This window comes from Salvelinus namaycush, chromosome 5 (genome assembly GCF_016432855.1).
Source record: "Salvelinus namaycush isolate Seneca chromosome 5, SaNama_1.0, whole genome shotgun sequence".
NCBI lineage: Eukaryota > Metazoa > Chordata > Actinopteri > Salmoniformes > Salmonidae > Salvelinus > Salvelinus namaycush.
This window is the reverse complement of record NC_052311.1, coordinates 44,844,717-44,864,139: the sequence shown is the minus strand read 5'-3', so window position 1 is coordinate 44,864,139 and position 19,423 is coordinate 44,844,717. Positions and strand designations below refer to the sequence as shown.

The 19,423-nt window shown below is 41.7% G+C and overlaps 1 protein-coding gene across 1 annotated transcript in view; it reads left to right on the top strand.

Annotated features, from left to right (window-relative positions):
• Nucleotides 1–16,723, top strand: part of LOC120048330 (nucleolar GTP-binding protein 2-like) — a 29,226-nt gene extending 12,503 nt beyond the window's left edge. Inside the window, exons 8-16 of the mRNA XM_038994222.1 lie at nucleotides 6,118–6,231; nucleotides 6,963–7,091; nucleotides 11,688–11,792; nucleotides 12,569–12,727; nucleotides 13,393–13,500; nucleotides 14,067–14,569; nucleotides 15,002–15,075; nucleotides 15,883–15,965; nucleotides 16,133–16,723. Of these exons, the coding sequence (XP_038850150.1) occupies nucleotides 6,118–6,231; nucleotides 6,963–7,091; nucleotides 11,688–11,792; nucleotides 12,569–12,727; nucleotides 13,393–13,500; nucleotides 14,067–14,569; nucleotides 15,002–15,075; nucleotides 15,883–15,965; nucleotides 16,133–16,276 (1,419 nt within the window). The 3' untranslated portion in view covers nucleotides 16,277–16,723. The remainder of the gene's footprint in view (nucleotides 1–6,117; nucleotides 6,232–6,962; nucleotides 7,092–11,687; nucleotides 11,793–12,568; nucleotides 12,728–13,392; nucleotides 13,501–14,066; nucleotides 14,570–15,001; nucleotides 15,076–15,882; nucleotides 15,966–16,132) is intronic.
• The last annotated feature ends 2,700 nt before the right edge of the window (nucleotides 16,724–19,423 follow it).

Genomic DNA, 19,423 nt, shown 5'->3' with positions numbered 1-19,423 from the left:
TTTTAAAATGTTTTACAGGGAAGACACAATATGTAAATCTATTAGGTAAACACCTTAGCAAAAGAGACCATTTTTTCTTTGTCCACCAACACCACTAGCTATCACCAATTCGGCTAAACTAAGATATTGATAGCCACTAACCAAGAAAAAACCTCCTCAGATGACAGTCTGATAACATATTTATGGTATAGGATAGGTTTTGTTAGAAAAATGTGAATATTTCAGGTAGATATCGTAGTTTACAATTGCACCCACCGTCACAAATCGACTAGAATAAATAGATAGAGCAACGTGTCTTACCTAATTACTAATCATAAAACATTTCGTAAAAATACACAGCATACACTAATCGAAAGACACAGATCCTGTGAATACAGACAATATTTCAGATTTTCTAAGTGTCTTACAGCGAAAACACAATAAATCGTTATATTAGCATACCACATATGCAAACGTTACCCCAGCATTGATTCTAGCCAAAGAGCGCGATAACGTCAACATCGCCAAAAGATATTAATTTTTTCACTAACCTTCTCAGAATTCTTCAGATGACACTCCTGTAACATCATATTACAACATACATATACAGTTTGTTCGAAAATGTGGATATTTAGCCACCAAAATCGTGGTTATACAATGAGAAAAGTAGCCGAGCTGGTCAGAAAATGCCGTGCGCCATATTAGACAGTGATCTAGTCGTATACATAAATACTCATAAACGTGACTAAAAAATATAGGGTGGACAGCGATTGATAGACAATTTAATTCTTAATACAATCGCGGAATTACATTTTTTAAATTATCCTTACTTTTCAATACAGTTTGCGCCAAGCGAAGCTACGTCAAAAAAGATGGCGTCCTAAGCCACTAACATTTTTCGACAGAAACACGATTTATCATAATAAATTGTTCCTACTTTGAGCTGTTCTTCCATCAGAATCTTGGGCAAAGAATCCTTTCTTGGGTCTAATCGTCTTTTGGTCGAAAGCTGTCCTCTTGCCATGCAGAAATGCACATTGCGTTCGGCATGAACTGGAACGGTGCCCAGAGATTCACAGTGGCTCAGAAATAAATGTCCCAAAATCGCACTAAACGGATATAAATTGCTATAAAACGCTTTAAATTAACTACCTTATGATGTTTTTAACTCCTATAACGAGTAAAAATATGACCGGAGAAATATAACAGGCTACACTAATGCTAGGAAAAACAGTAGGTCGGTATCCTCCGCATGACGCACCTAGAAAAGAGGTCCTACCTACAGGATTTTTTTCATTTATAGTGGCTGTGATTGGGCAATCGATACCATTCAAAGCGTCATCACGTAAAGGCATCCAGGGGAAGACGTAAGCAGTGTCCGTATACTAATAGGAATAACAGTGGCCTTAAAACTGACTCCAGAACAGGGGCCAAAATGTGTGAAATCTGACTCCATGTCAGGGAAATTGCTGTAGAATGAGTTCTGTTCCACTTAGAGACAAAATTTCAATGGCTATAGAAACTATAGACTGTTTTCTATCCAATAATAATAATAATATGCATATTGTACGATCAAGAAGTTTGTAGGAAGCCGTTTCAAAAATTACACGATTTCCATAAATAGTGACAACAGCACCCCCTAGCCTTAACAGGTTAACCTTAGCTTTCAAGACAAAGCATGAACAAATATGCCTTATAAGACCTAGAAGCCTAGGAAATGAGAATTGATCATACAACTTTGCTCCATGGACTGGATACAGGATAAGAGAGCGAACAGACCTTGAGTCCATTGATACCCTCTGAGGTGTAACCTTTTCAACCTAAAAACAACTACAATTGACCAATCAAACGATACCAGGTTTTTGGTAACCTGATCACCAAGGCCCAATCTCCACAGGATGTCACAGCATTTAAAGGCTTGTGTGGGGTATGAGACCATTGTAAGTAAGACAGAATTCCTGATGACAATAACCCCATTGCATAGAGTAATTCAGTGTTCCCCCTGTACAGATATGAGTTACCACTTCTGACTCACTTCCCACTTCTGACACCATTTTTTGGGCGCTCCCGAGTGGCACAGCGGTCCAAGGCACTGCATCTCAGTGCTAGAAGCATCACTACAGACCCTGGTTGTATTCTAGGCTGTATCACAACTTGCCGTGATTAGGAGTCCAATAGGGCGGTGCGCAAGTGGCCCAGCGTCGTCCGGGTTTGGCTATCATTGTAAATAAGAATTTGTTCTTAACTGACTGGCCTAGTTAAATAAAGATTTAAAAAACACAGATCATACATCCATATAGATGGCATCAGTTATCCTCGCCCTACAGCTCCAGGTGACAGAGAGCACATCAATTAGGGCCGAGCCCAGAGGTGAGACCAAGTCACTATTATTCGAGTCGCAAGCAAATCTCAAGTCACAAGGGCCGAGTCTCAAATCCAAGTCATGCATTCTGAGCAAGTCAAGTAAAAAAAATCTGTACATGGGACATGAGGTTATATCAGATAAAAAAAAATTACATCAAAAATATAACTTTTAGATGTTTTTCATGTCTGTAAAGTTAGATTTTTGAAAAAGTTAATTTTAAGTGAAAAATAAACTAGGAAGTTCTATCTGCACGCCAATCACAAGCCTGAACAAATGCAGACCAATCAGAACACATGTCTTTGCCATCTCCCTTAAAGTATGGTTTAGGCTAGTCTAACCAGCAATAATGGCACGCAAGCAAAAAACGGTGTCAAATCTTTTAATTACATTTCACATTGTTGTTCAGTGAAAACAGTAATTTGTCTGATCATAATACATTAAGAAATGTATTTGTTTTCTATTTTGGTAAAACAGTGCTATTCTATAATTTATGTATTCAAATAGCTGAAGACTTCTTAAAAACTGAACATAGAAGAAGTGTCAAACTTGTGGCTGAATCCAGATTGACATTTCAGAGCTATAAGGTTCTATCTGCAATTGCACCCACCCCCACCCCACCCACAAAATTTTATTATTAACAAATGTCGCAGGATTTTGATACTCTGTACTTTTGGTACCTTTTTATGGTGAGGACCTTAATGGGTTTGACAACATGATTCACTACAAAACAGTTCTGATATCTGGGATGTGAAAATTGATGCTCAATATCTCAGAACTATGCTTTGTGCAGATAGAACCTTTTTTTAACCTCTAACGAGTCACCCTCCCGGATCCAGGATCCTCCTCATCAAAAAAGCTGACTAGCCTAGCCTAGTGCCACAGGGATATCATATAATATAATTTCATGAAATCACAAGTCCAATACAGCAAATGTAAGATAAACATCTTGTGAATCCAGTCATCATTTCCGATTTTTAAAATGTTTTACAGCGAAAACACAATATATATTTATATTAGCTCACCACAATAGCCAAACACACAACGCCATTTATTCACCGCCAACATAGCTTTCACAAAACCCACAAATAGAGATAAAATTAATCACTAACCTTTGAACAACTTCATCAGATGACAGTCTTATAACATCATGTTATACAATACATTTATGTTTTGTTCGAAAATGTGCATATTTAGAGGAACAAATTGTGGTTTTACATTGTGAATACGTAGCCATAATGCACCAAATTGTCCGGAGAAATTTTGGACAGTCACGTAATCTAACCAAAAAACTCATCATAAACTTTACTAAAAAATAAATGTTGTACAGCAAATGAAAGATACACTGGTTCTTAATGCAACCGCTGTGTTAGATTTAAAAAAAAAATAACTTTAGTACAACGTACAGCATGCAATATTGTGAGACAGCGCCCAACAATTCTCCGCCTTGTTGGAGCCAACACAAACCACAAAAATACGAAATAACATCATAAATATTCCCTTACTTTTGATGATCTTCCATCAGAATGAAGTGCAAGGAGTCCTAGTTCCAGAATAAATCGTTTGTTTTGTTTTAGAATGTCTTTCTTCTGTCGAATTAGCAACTTTGGCTAGCCATGTGGAGCGCACATGTCCAAGAACTCTTAGCGCATGGAACGAAAAATTCCAAAAGTCCCAATAAACGTCGAATAAACTGGTCAAACTCGGTTGAAAATCCAACTTTGTGTTTTTCTCATATGTATCCAATAAAATCCGAGCCGGAGCATTTCGTCGTGTATACCTAACGCATTTCAGAAGACAATGTGGGGTTCCCTGGTGCGCAGTTGAATACTGCCAATAGAGCGGACCTGTCACTCCAAAAGCTCTCATTCGGTCTCACATCAAGCTAGACACCCCATTCAACATTCTACTGCCTGTTGACATCTAGTGGAAGGTGTATGAAGTGCATACAGATCCATAAATATAAGCCAGTTGAATAGGCAGGCCCTGACAGAGCCCCATTTTCAGAATTTTCACTTCCTGTTTGGAAGTTTGCAGCCAAATGAGTTCTGTTTTACTCACAGATATAATTCAAACAGTTTTAGAAACTTCAGAGTGTTTTCTATCCAATAGTAATAATACTATGCATATTGTATGATCTAGAACAGAGTACGAGGCCATTTAATTTGGGCACGATTTTTTCCCCAAAGTGAAAATAGCGCCCCCTAATAGTCCTACGGTCACAAAATCGTTTGACTATCTATTGAGGCTACCAGACAGCCCATTTCATTATTTTGATTATGTAATAATTAATTTGGCAATAAATTCCTAATGCACGCTTCATAACTCAAGCTATAACCCAAGCTATTTTGACATGCCAAAAGACCAGCTATGCTAGTAATTGTTGCTTGATGCTCCCACCCACACATGCACGCGAGCTCACGTTATGCAGTTTCAAAATTATTACAATAATATGATGCAATTCCGTAGGCCTAGGTTAGTGATCAGATCGAATAAGCAAAGGTATAAATACAAAAATTCCTATTGAAATATGTATGAATTTATGCATTTTCCCCATTTAATTTCACACTCGTGACCCCCCCCCCCCCCCCCCCCCCCAAATAAAACACTTCACTGCGCAACTGTAGCGCCCGACCTGTGTTGATTTGACATTTTGCTGGTCCAATCAGAGGGCCGAGTGTGCATTTCACTAGGCAATCAGTTTCTTTGCAAGTGCAATGCGGTCTCTGGCTGCATGGAGAGTAGTGACAAAACCTGCCCAGATAATTTCAAGTTATCAGTCTCAAGTCTAAGTCGAGTCCTGAGTCTTTAGGGTCGAAGTCAAGTCTCAAGTTTATTTTCTGTCAGGTCATCAAATTTGTGGTTTGAGTCTGTCTCGAGTCCAAGTCATGTGACTTGAGTCCACACCTGGCCAAGCCTACACATGTACCCCATTCACACTATTTTGCCGGCCCAAACTGTACTCAGCTGAGTTTCTTTTCACATTGTCTTTTTCAACACGGTTGCTGCAACTATGATGGATGGGAAACAAACCAGCTCAGTCCGGTTTGGTTTGGCTCAGTAGTGTGAAAATCCCTAAAACTGTGAATGTGTGATCGAAAGACTAATATACGAGCAAGACTGGCAATGCCTTCTATGTCAATTGTTTTCTGGAGGGAGTTGATGTTCTCAGGAGTTTTATGTAAGTAGTTATCGTCAACCTTTTTTTCAATCCCGGATCATGCTTGATCTACCTTGACAAATGATAGCCTGTGGCCTCAAATAACGTGTGTGTGTGGATTCAGGGTTCACCAAAACAGGAACGATGGTGTCAGCGCCAACCGTTTTCATAATGTGCTGCTGGATTTTGCTGCAGTGCCATTAGAATACACTAGAGGATCACTTGTAAAGCACACATTATGAATGAATGTCAGACTTAAATTGAAATGACACATTGTGCCTGTGTCGTTAAATGGGCTTATTCTTCAGTGCTAATCTTGTGTAACCAGCCCTCATTCCCACTCAGAAGTATATTATTTACTCCATCAGCATCAGAGAAGATGATGCCTTACCCTAATGATACATTTCTAGACATACATTTTTCCGCGGCCAACTGAATCGTGCGTACTTGCAGGATATTTGATGGGTTTGACATTTGCCTGGTTTGTAGGCTACAATCTACACACTTTCCTTTCATACTGACACACGTGCTGTGCAAACTAATTACAATTTCACATAGAGTAAATGTATGTACATGTCTGTCTGACTTAGGTCTGTTTGTTTTGTCTTCAAACCAGAAACGCTGGGTAGCCGTGCTCTCTGCAGAGTACCCCACCCTGGCCTTCCATGCCAGCCTCACCAACTCGTTCGGCAAGGGCTCCCTCATCCAACTCCTCAGGCAGTTTGGCAAGGTAGGTTCCGTCTTCTCACACATGAGTCTCCCACTCCACACGGACCGAACTAAACTCCCCATTTGGTCAAAAGTAGGTCCCTAAGGGGCAGAGGTTGGTACAAATGGACAACTTTTGTCATGGCACCCTACTCTAACCACCCTTATGAGCGTGCGGCTCCACACAAGGTTCTCCCATCTGCTGCCAAGCTATTTTTGGTATGCGCGGGCCATAAAACAGGGCCTTAGATGCTCAGAGGAGGCTTAGTTAACATAAATCAAGTTGAAAGGTATATCGCTGACACTTTCTCTGTTGGGTTTAAGATAACCGTGTTGAGTAGAAAACATACTAAGGTTTCCATGATCTTTGTGTGTGTGTGTGTGTGTGTGTGTGTGTGTGAACTGAAGTTCTTTAGGCATTTGCCCCACTCCAGCGGTTTTAAGTTTTTTGCCTCGGCTCACAGACATGTCCGAGAGATAACGAGGCAAAGAAACGGTTAAAATAAATGGCTGTTAGAATTGACCTTTCGGGACAAAGTGGGGAGACTAATATTTATACCTCTTGGTTTTGACAGATTTTTCATCCATGGTGTAGACTTATCTGCTTCCAGTAGCTATTTTTCTCCTGTGAAAACAAGCTTTTTTAGATTACATGGTCACATGTTTTATTAGTATTGGCCTCCGTCAAAGTGCTGTGTAAAGTTTAGACTATTGTTCAGGAAACTGCTATTTTAACTTGTTTTGCCTCTTCAGCTCCACACAGACAAGAAGCAGATCAGCGTTGGATTCATCGGCTACCCCAACGTGGGAAAGAGCTCTGTTATCAACACGCTACGCTCCAAGAAGGTCTGCAACGTGGCACCCCTCGCCGGTGAGACTAAGGTATGGTATCATTCCCCTCAAAAATAACTTCAAAATAAAAACACTTGAACATAAGCCCATATTGATACCTGAGGTGTCATGAGCAATTTACATACGTCCATGTAATCTCAATAAAGGCCAATGCAGGGGGGACAATCTCACGCTATTCCCTTGATTGCTAAAAGAGCACACAAAATGGGATGTTGCAGGCAGCACTGTTTGTGTATCAATGTGCTACTCATAGCCTAAGTAACTTCCCGACGATGTGCTGAAGTATATGCATTTAAACCTTTCGCCTCGACTATACGCTATCGTTCAAAAGTTTGGGGTCACTTAGAAATGTCTTTGTTTTCCATGAAAACATACATGAAATGAGTTTGTCAAATGAATAGGAAATATAGTCAAGATGTTGACAAGGTTATAAATAATGATTTTTAATTGAAATAATAATTGTGTCCTTCAAACTTTGCTTTCGTCAAAGAATCCTACATTTTCAGCAATTACAGCCTTGCAGACCTTTGGCATTCTAGTTGTCAGTTTCGTTGAGGTAATCTAAAGAGATTTCACCCCGTGCTTCCTGAAGCACCTCACACAAGTTGGACTGGCTTGATGGGCATTTCTTACGTACCACACAGTCAAGCTGCTCCCACAACAGCTCAATAGGGTTGAGATCCGATGACAGTGCTGGCCACTCCATTATAGACAGAATACCAGCTGACTGCTTCTTCCCTAAATAGTTCTTGCATAGTTTGGAGCTGTTGTAGAAGGAAATTGGCCCCAATTAAGCGCCGTCAACAGGGTATGGCATGGCGTTGCAAAATGGATTGATAGCCTTCCTTCTTCAAGATCCCTTTTACCCTGTACAAATCTCCCACTTTACCACCACCAAAGCACCCCAGAGCATCACATTGCCTCCATCATGCTTGACAGATGGCGTCAAGCACTCCTCCAGCATCTTTTCATTTTTTCTGCGTCTCACGAATGTTGTTCTTGTGATCTGAATACCTCAAACTTAGATTTGTCTGTCCATAACACTTTTTTACGATCTTCCTCTGTCCAATGTCTGTGTTCTTTTGCCCATCTTAATCTTTTCTTTTTATTGGCCAGTCTGAGATATGGCTTTTTCTTTGCAACTCTGCCTAGAAGGCCAGCATCCCGTAGTCGCCTCTTCACTGTTGATTTTGAGACTGGTGTTTTGTAGGTACTATTTAATGAAGCTGCCAGTTGAGGACTTGTGAGGCATCTGTTTCTCAAACTAGACACTCTAATGTACTTGCCCTCTTGCTCAGTTGAGCACCGGGGCCTCCCACTCCTCTTTCTATTCTGGTAAGAGCCAGATCTGTTCTGTGAAGGGAGTAGTACATAGTGTTGTACGAGATCTTCAGTTTCTTGGCAATTTCTCGCATGGAATAGCCTTAATTTCTCAGAACAAGAATAGACTGACGAGTTTCAGAAGAAAGGACTTTGTTTCTGGCCATTTTGAATGTGTAATTGAACCCACAAATGCTGATGCTCAGATACTCAACTAGTCTAAAGAAGGCCAGTTTTATTGCTTCTTTAATCAGAAAAACAGTTTTCAGCTGTGCCAACATAATTGCAAAAGGGTTTTCTAATGATCAATTAGCCTTTTAAATTGATAAACTTGGATTAGCTAACACAACGTGCCATTGGAACACAGGAGTGATAGTTGCTGATAATGGGCCTCTGTACGACTATGTAGATATTCCATAAATCAGCCGTTTCCAGCTACAATAGTAATTTACAACATTAACAATGTCTACACTGTATTTCTGATCAATTTGATGTTATTTTAATGGACAAAATGTTTGCTTTTCTTTCCAAAACAAGGACATTTCTAAGTGACCACAAACTTTTGAACGGTAGTGTACGTCTGATACCTGGCAGAGACGTGGCCAAAAAGCAAGAAAAACAATAACCCTCATCCTTCATTTCCTCTCTCTGGACCTGTTTATCTTGTTTGGAACCAAACGGTGGATCTGGAGGTCTGGAAACCCCACTGAGGGTGATACTATCGGAGTTGGCCGTCTGTTGCCAGAACTGTGAGCGTGCAAAAGAGATCAGTTTTTTTTTCTCCCCTTTGGGATCTATCAGATCGGCGTGTAACCAGCAAGAGTTTATCGCCCAATGCAAGGTGGCTCTTGCCAGAGGCTGCTAGCGTCTGTCTGTCTGCATTTGTTTGTGGCCAAACAAGGTTGTTCAGCATTGGGCTGTCCCTCCTCTCTCTCGCTCTCTCTCGCCCCGGTTGTTTGAAATGATGTGCAATGCGTTTGTGTTTCTGTGTAAAAAAGCTTGTCAAATATTTCCTTCCGTCGTCCAAATAGGGATATGAGTATTGGTTTTCAGGCAGAAGAGAAAAGTAATGTGATTCTCAGTACAGTAGCCAGCTCCTCTCAAAAGCAGGGGAATATACCTTCTTACCAGGGGTTGGAACTGAAATTATTTTCCAATCGTTTTCGTCCATATTTTTTTTTCATTCTGTTCCTTTTCAAACCTCTGAAATCGATACTTTTTTTCCATTTACCTCAACTTTAAATTACTTCACCAATGGATAGAACCGCTTGCTATGGAGCAGGCAAACTATGTACATGCATTAGACAGACAAGTGTAGTGTAGGGTGCGCGATGCGAGTGGAATTGGGAATCTTGTTCTTATGACATGCATTATCTGAATCTGGCCTACAGAATCATACCTACAGAGGAGTGGCTTCTATGAAGGAACTTTGAATGTCTTTGAATTTCAGAGATTTGGCTTAACTAACGTTGGACCAGAGCTAGCCCTTAATCATGACGCGGTTCCATTACATTACACATAATGCCGCCTAGAGTTTGAGAGCTAGACCAGAGCTAGCTAGCTAACAAGCCTATGTGCAGAGTGGCACCAGAATTAAAATTCAACCGTCTTACCTTTTTGTAGTTACTAAATTCAATGTGAACCGTGATAACTATAGTATCCTTAACTAGCATGGATTTAAAAAATCTAGTTCATTTCACTGATAATCATAAACGAGATTCTATCCACTTCCTCGTGTCCCCGTTGTTGCATAGAGATTTATAGAGCTAGTAATGTTTTCTGTCCCATTATGGCGTCTGTAAACACACAGGCAGCGTCATTGAGACCAATACAACATTGCGATCTCTATACAACAACTGGTCAGAGAATGAGGAAGTGGATAGAATCTCATTTCATATGATTATCATTGAAATTAACAAATGTATAAAATATTGATTACTATGTATAGATTTGTAAGACTATAAATGACCAACCACCCAGTTTTGCTGTAGTTATGTCTATTTCCCTGCTTTTGAGAGGAGCTGGCTACTGTACCGGGAGATTTCCAGCAATTGCGCTAAGCTAACTTCAGTCTCCAAACTGCACGCTGCCATATAAAAATGGTATTCATGAGTTCGTCTGACTCTGGGCAAGTAGATAAACGACCTAAATTAGATCCTGACTGGCAACAACACATCTGCCTCTCTGACCCTCAACATGGCAGCTCTCTGGGTGTGTGCTTAGTCCCCTCCTGTACTCCCTGTTCACCCACAACTGAGTGGCCACGCACGAATCAACACATTAAGTTTCCCGACGATACGGTGGTAGGCCTGATTTAGGGCTGTGACCGTATTACCACCACACCAGCGGTTATGAGTCATGAAGGCAGTCAAATTCTATGTGACCGTTTAGTCACGGTAATTAGGCTTCTCCAAGCTCTGATGCTGCTGATGGTCATTAGTAGCCTACCAAACTGCCAGGTACTCAGCACTCTATTGTCCCCTCTATTCACTTTGATATCAATGCAAATGTGATAAAAAATCTAATCAAACACTCCATGAGAGCCCATGAGCTCATGTTGCGCAACATTTCTATAAGCTATGCAATTGTGTGAGAACAGCGTGATGGCTTCTATTAAGAGGAGGATCCCATCAGTGTTCTATAGGCTAGGCCTACTATATTAATTTCTCAACTTTCCTAATATTAAGCACATTGCTTGTCTTTGCAACAGGAGTATAGCCTACCTGTCTGGCATGAAAGTGAACCACGGGAAAAGCGTCTTCCATTTGCTATTTAAGCTTAGATGACATGTATTGTTTTCCACCTGCCCCTGTTTCGAGACAGGTGCATGGTAATGGTCCATTCTAAATCTAAACAAATTTCACACCTTTTTATTTAGTATATGTAAAGACAAGATTTAATATAAGCATTACATGTATAATCGCATTTGTGGTCACTTTTGATAATGGTGTTTTCCCGCTAATGGAACATTGAGAAATATTTATTTCTTGCACCGAATACAATAGTTCAACTTTTGTACTATGGGGGATAGTCGATTGACATAAGCTAGTGCTTTTGCTGTTCGCTAGTCCTACTCACCTTTTTGGCTGACAAAGTACATGTGGACAGTTCTGGAGTACGCTCTGAATGAATGGTCTGTCCACTTTTAAGATCAGTTTTGTTTATGTTGATGCACTAGGGTCTTCATTTCTGCTACATTATCAAATGTGATTGTCCCAAACCGGTGAAATGTTGTGAAAGTGCTCCGAGTATAAAATCAATAGATCCTGTGACTTAGCTGATCTTGGGCCCGGTCTCTTCTTCCAGGTGTGGCAGTACATCACCCTGATGCGACGCATCTTCCTCATCGACTGCCCCGGTGTCGTTTACCCCTCTGATGACAGCGAGAGCGACATCGTGTTGAAAGGAGTGGTATGTTATTATTTTTCTCCATCAATAATCTATATGGTTGTTTTTGTTTTGTAGTCAACCATTAATTATATTTTATTTGAGCGGGCAGGGTTATACAGTGAGCTCAAAGTATTGGGATGGTGGAAAATTGTTTGTTTTGGCTCTGTACGCCAGCACATTGGATTTGAAATGGTTAAAGTGCAGACGATCAGATTTAATTTGAGGGTATTTTCATCCATGCTGGGTAAACTGTTTGGAAATGTACTTTTTGTGCCCCATTTTAGTTGAACAAAAATATTGGGACAAATTCACTTGTGTATTAAAGTAGTCAGATGTTGAGTATTTGGTCTCATATTCCTAGCATGCAGTGATTTCATCAAGCTGGTGACTACAAACTTGTTGGATGCATTTGTTGTTTGTTTTAGTTGCGTTTCAGATTATTTTGTACCCAATAGAAATGAATGGTAAATAATGTATCATTTTGGTGTCACTTTCATGGTGAATTGAATGTTTCTGAACACTTGTATATTAATGTGGATTCTACCATGATTACAGATAGTCCTTAATGATTAGTGAATAATGATGGGTGAGAAAGTTAGATGAACAAATAGCATACTCCCCTCCCAAAAATGCTAACCTCCCCTGTTGTTGTAATGGTGAGAGGTTAGCATGTTTTGGGGGTATGATATTTGTGTGTCTAACTTTCTCACTGATAATTGTGTATACTTCCATATCTATACCTGTACCATTTCTAACCTAACAAGTGTATCATTGTACGCTTCACTGCTGTTTCCCAGGTGCAAGTGGAGAAGATCCGTAACCCGGAGGAGCATATCCCGGCGGTGCTAGAGCGGGCCAAACCTGAGTACATCCAGAAGACGTACCGCATCCCCACCTGGAGCTCCCCAGAGGACTTCCTGGAGAAACTGGCGATGCGCATGGGCAAACTCCACAAGGTCACTGCCTGGGTCATATTAATTAGCGCACACCGTAGCAAAACATTTTAACGGAAAACAAAAAGTGTTTCTTATTGGACAAGCCCAGATAGTCCCTCCCTGTTCGTCAGTTGTTTCTTGTTTGGTACTTAATTAACATCACCCTGGAGTGTATCAATGGGGGCTGAAGTCACAGTCCAGGGTCATTGACTGTAGGCTGTTGGTCGATCCAGATCTGTTTGTGCTTCATAGCCAACTCCTATGGTTGTCGTTTGGCATGCTAATGACCGTAGGGATTGGCAAGACAGCGCAGATTTGAGACCACCGGGCTACATTGTCTGGGCTGCTTGTCTTCATTTCTGACGATCTTTCATCTGTGTCAATTAGCTTTATAACTCTTTGTGATCAATGGAATTTGAATGTCAGAATATATATTAGTCCTGTATGTTCAGGATTTATCTTTGTGTATTTGAGAAGCTGTAGGTCAGTGGTAAAAATGATCTTCCCTAAACATACACTATGTTTTTGTATGGGCCTTTTCTTGATCAGTTTGAAATTGTACACTTGACCCTAAAGCTTATTTGGAACTCATCCATCCAGGTGGCACATAAGGTCTATATAAGGATGCTCCGTTTATTCCTACTTGATTTTCTTCTCATGTTTCCCTAATGCATGATCTGTTGCAGGGGGGTGAGCCAGACCTTACCTGTGTTTCCAAAATGGTGCTGAACGACTGGCAGAGAGGACGCATCCCCTTCTTCGTGAAACCCCCTGGCTGTGAGGGAGAGCATGAGGTGAGGGGTGGACGAACGGCTGGAATAAAACCCTCTGTCTCGCATACAAATACAAAGAGACATTCCCAATAGTAATGTTAGCACATATTCTGGTTATAGTCTGCCACCCTCTGGCTACATGTAAAATGTATGTAAAATGACTTGCCAAGGGTGCATGCATGGTCACATTGACTTTCTTTGCTCAAGTTATCTTTTTATTTGATTTATTTGACATGTAAAAATAGATATAAAGCTGCTCCAGCCAGGTACAACAATGCATACATTAAAATGATTGAGGCTAAAACCCAAAGTCTTATTTCCGTTGTGGTCATCTCAGGTGAGCAACAAGATTGTACACTCAATCTGAAATGTACACATGGTCTGCATGCATCCCGATTTTCTACCTTTCTCCTGAAGTGTGCACTTTCACACACTCCCCAATGTGGATTTAATTGGATTGGTGTAAGAATTGGCTGGAGGTAGTTTCCACTTTTAAATCCATGCGAATGAGTGCAAGTGCACACTTCAGGAGAATCGAAACCTAGTCATGATTATGAAAACTGTACTGACTGGTGTGTTGTTTTCAGGGCAAGGATAAACTGCCGGTGGAGGGGGCACCAGAAGCTACAGAGTGTGTACAGGAAGAAGGAGCAACAGAGGAGCAGAGCAAGGAGATGGTGGCTGCAGTGTCGGCCGAGCAGGAGGCCCAGCAACAGCAGAAACACAAACATGAGCAGGTGCAGAAGATCCTCTCCAATGTCCGGCAGAATTTCGGCAAGATCAACGTGGCGCCCGAGTTCAACGACGAAGACCTGGTCCCCGTGCAGACCGACGACCTCGCTTTCTCTGACCTGTCCGGCTCGGACGTGGAGAAGGATAGCGAGGAAGAGGAAAATGGAGATGAAGAGAAGGGGGATGGGGAGACAGCAGCCGGAGACGCCGAGGCTGCCGCCACCACCCCAGCCGGTCAGCCTGCCAAGGTGGAGGAAAAAAGGAGTTCGCGTGAGACGATCCGCGAGCTGGACGGGAAGATTGCGAAGTACAAGCAGTTCCTGGACCGGGCCAGACTCAAGCGCTTCTCCGCCATCCGGTTTGTCTTATTCTTCTCAGTTCTCCCCACCACTTATCATTTCAGTCTTGTTTTGAATATGTGCTTAATTACTACAAAAGTAGTGCTCTATGTAGGAAATAGGATGCCATTTGGGACGAAGCCATAGAGGGAGAGAGATGAAGGGTGCCTGGGTCCTGAGGTGAAACATGTTTGGCAGTTGCTCATACTGTTCTGTCTGATCGATGGGGTTTTATCATTTGTTGATTTGCTCCACGCACTCACCTACCGTCTCTCTCGCTGGAGAACTTCAGCTCACGCCCCCTCGCTCAACAACGTCAAATAAGAGTCGTCGGCGGCCAATTTGCTTTCCATTGTCGGCTCAGCGAATTCCAACGGGACTAAACCTTCTGGATGTGTAGGGAGTAATGAGGTTATATTGACGTCTCTTTCTACTTTTCTTTTTTTGTACAGGATTCCGAAGGCGCTCTCTGACAAAATGCTCACAGACATGAAAGTGAAGGCGGGGAATAAACCACAACCTAAAGGTAACAACTTAATTTCAACTTATTTGTGATTTTCCTTCCTTTTACCTGACATCCCAAATGCAGGGGTTAAAGTTCTGTCACTGACGGATATCTGTCGTATGGATAATTTTTTTTGTAATATTTCCAATTGAAAAGGACTGGAATTGGTCAAACTTGCAGTATAATACATTTACAAAATGATCCTCTTTCCCTAAAAGCATGATGGTCATAACCTCCCCTCTCATGTAACAAAAAAGTTAACTTCCCTCCAGACATTCGATCTGAGATCAACTTAAGTTTCAGTCATGGGATTTATTTTCCTTTAATCCGCCAAATGTATTCCATCAAAGAATAAAAGGGCCTTCTCGCAAAATATGCACCTTCCTTTACACAAGTCTTCATGGATAGCAGCAGATAAAATGTATAATTAGAGTAGGTGTTTGGCCAAAGACCACTGTTAAACTGACCACCAAACAAGCAATCAAACCATATAAAGGGGGATACCTAGTCAGTTGTACAACTGAATGCCTTTAACTGAAATGTCTTATACATTTAACCCAACGCCTCTGAATCAGAGAGGTGCGGGGGGGCTGCCTTAAATTGTAATCCACGTCTTCGGCGCCTGGGGAACAGTGGGTTAACTGCCTTGCTCAGGGGCAGAACAACAGATTTTTACCTTGTCAGCTCGGGGATTCGATCCTTTCGGTTACTGGCCCAACGCTCTAACCACTAGGCTACCTGCCGCCCCATTGGGTATGTCCTATTAACTGTTTTATGAATTCCATGCCTAAGGAGCATCCACTTACTGGCCAACCTTTTGTACCTCAGCTGTAACACAGGTCGGCAAGAAGAGGAAAAACGAGGAGGCAGAGGAGCCCACGCGTCCACACAGAAGTTTAACATCCAAGCAGGTACTGCATGTTCACTTACCCTGCTGTTTGACATCAAACAGGCCCATCTATCTTGACTGGATGCTTCTGATGGAAAGCCACTCCCCTACCGCTATTGTTAATGGAATGAAGGCACTGTTTTTCCTCAAGCTAAAATCTCACTCGTCTCTCTCTCTCCCCCTCTGCAGAGGAGAGCAGCGGATCGTGCTCAGAAGGTGAAGAAAGTTGGAACGCGCTATTACGAAACACACAACATCAAGAACAAGAACAAGAACAGAAAGATTCCTACGGCGCCCAGTGAGGGCAAGAAAGCCAAGAGATTGAAGCGCTAGTCTGGGGTCCAAGACACCAAATTGGGACATTTATAATAAGTATTTGTTTTAATGACTTGTTTTAAGGTGTCTTGGTACCTACCCTTGGTAATCTTGATGGAAAGTGATTTGGGTTAGGGTGCATTGAGTGAGTTAGGTTTTGATGAACCTAATCGCTTGACGCATTAACCTAATAAGGAGCTTCCCTGCGAAGTGAAAGGATTAGTCTGTCATCCCAAAAAAAGTACACTTGTACTGCATAGCCTGGATGCCAGTCTGTTTTTATTCTTTTGCTAGCTCCTTATGGAACTGTCAAATGTGGCATGACAATTACATAAGGAGTTGGCTAGAGAGCAGAAACGCACTGGCACCCAGGTTATGTACTGCACTTTTGGGGGAAAAAACATCATGTGACATTACTTTTCTTCTCCAAATATACATATCATAAAATAAAGAATATGAACAAATTGTCTTTTTTTTCTGCTATAGTAACGCAAGGCTTTATGGTTATGAAGTACACTTTTATTACATAATGCTGTGTTGGAACATCTGAAATCTGCCAGTTATAGATCACTTGTGGAATGAAGGGGTCACTTTTTGGGGGCAATGAACCCCTCCAGCTGGGCCTGTAAAGGATAAGAAATTGAAATGTTAAAAATATCTATCATATATATATACACACAAGTATGTGGACACCTGTTCAAATTAGTGTATTCAGCCATACCTGTTGCTGACAGGTGTATAAATTTGAGTACGCAGCCACACAATCTCCATACAAACATTTCAGTAAGGACATTCTACTGCCAGAGCTCAGTGACTTTCAACGTGGCACCATCATAGGATGCCACCTTTCCAAGAAGTCAGTTCGTCATATTTCTGCCCTGCTAGAGTTGCCACGGTCAACTAAGTGTGGTTATTGTGAAGTGGAAACGTCTAGGAGCAACAACGGCTCAGCCGCGAAGTGGTAGGACACAAGCTCACTGGACGGGACCGCCGAGTGCTGACGCGCGTAGTTTGGAACTCCCTACCGAGTTCCAAACTGCCTCTGGAAGAAACGTCAGCACAATAACTGTTCATCGGGAGCTTTAGGAAATGGGTTTTCCATGGCCGAGCAGCTGCACACAAAGTGCCAAGTGTTGGCTGGAATGGTGTAAAGCTCGCCGCCATTGGACTCTCGAGCAGTGGAAACGTGTTCTCTGGAGTGTTGAATCACGCTTCAACAGACAAACCTGGGTTTGGCGAATGCCAAACAAGTCTCTGAATGTCCTTGAGGGGCCCGGACTTGAACCTGATCGAACATCTCTGGAGAGACCTGAAAATAGCTGTGCAGCAACGCTCCCCATCCAACCTGACAGAGCTTGAGAGGATCTGCAAAGAAGAATGGGAGAACACTTTTCCAATATTACTACCGTCCATGCATCTCATCTCATCTTTCCTTCCTCTCTCTCCTTACCGAAGCACTGGGAGTAGAGCTCCCTGAGGACTGGGCAGATGCCAGTCTCCCTGGCCTGTCTCTGCTGCAGCTTCAGATCCAGCTGTTCCTATAGGTGCACCACGTCCATGCGGGTCCACGACGTGCTAGACACCTGCTGCACCCACAGCTGGTTGGTCTCCATCCATTCCCTGTAACAGTGGTAGAGCTGAGATTAACACAGCGTTGCCAGATTTCAGGTTTTACAAAACCGGGAATATTGGTTAATTTCCCTAAGGGGAAAAAATAGGGAGAAGGGTGTTAATCAGTAAAGATGTGTGTGTGTCATGTCATACCGGGGTGGTAGTATGGCATTGAGGATCTCCTCGGTTTACTGTTTGTTGGCATCGGCTGAGGGGGTCTTGGGTGGAGGTGGCACAGGGCCAGTCATGGCAGGCTGTTGTGGGGCCACTTTCAGAGTCCGTGCTTGAATTTGCAGTACACATTTAGGTTACATCCATCCAACATCCATCTTCAGCCAATTTGATGTTGAGAAAAAGCAAAGACAATTGTTTGACATCTCTCACCGCTCACTAGGAACATTGGCATGACATTGATTTCAAAATAATGCCCCTGGATGTAAGATACCACTATATGGATACATTTAGCTCCCTGTAGCTGGGGGATTATGCAACTTCGGACACTTTAGCAGTGCAAACTTTCAGAAATTAAAACTTATTCAAACACCATTTTACCAGTATTGTACTTGTCTTTGATTTGTCTAGAACAGCTGAAAATGGCTGCGATCATACTTTTCAGGAATGTATGTTGTCATTTTCCCCAGACAAATGTCATTTCCATCACGTCATTAAACATCCATTTTAGTTGAAAATGAAATAGCATACAATTGATTTAATGGATTTCTTATACATTTGTACATGAACTTGTATTGAATATTATTTAAAGTGATTTTTAAGGTTTTCCTAATATGAATAATTCAGCATGATGCCTGAATGTATAAACTTGCCTTGGTGACAGCTGAAAACATTTATCATGAAAAATATATTTCCACCCAACCTTTGTGAGATATCCATATCTAAAACAAATGTAATTTATACATAATATACTCTTCTACCTCAAAAATATGGGTTGTGATGGAAATGACAAGGTGTGGCGGAAATGACATGTAAAAAAAAAAAAATGTATGAAAACAATATTTTATGGCAAACATTTTGAACAACCATTGTTAAACATTTCAGACCTATACTGGGGTTGTAGGCCCATCACTCACAACGTGTACAGCAGTAGCCGATGGGCAGAGCTCAAGGAAGTAGGCCAGTGTTTTTGCGAGATGGGCCCAGATAGCAGAGGGGTCATGCCGCATAGACGAGCACAGTGAGCAAAGTGAAACTATCATTTGTGGTATATCCAACACAGGTGTGGAGGGTCACCTGCTTGTGAGAATCACCAAAGTGAACTGCCTGGATTTCACTGGTGTATTTACACAGGTAGTTCTCTGCAAAGTCAATATGCACAATGATCACCTCTTTCCCCAGATTCTCTTACTTTTCTCAGTTTGGAGTATTGGTGTCAAATGTTGTACACGTGTTTCCCCAACTTCTTTCAATCCTATGGAGAAGTCCTTCAATAGAATCTGCAGTGTGCCACATACCTTTTATTTTACTGTCAAATGTACACTGAACTTCTCCATGTTTCCCTCTGTTTTTCTACACAAGCAATATTTACCTCGATTTTTC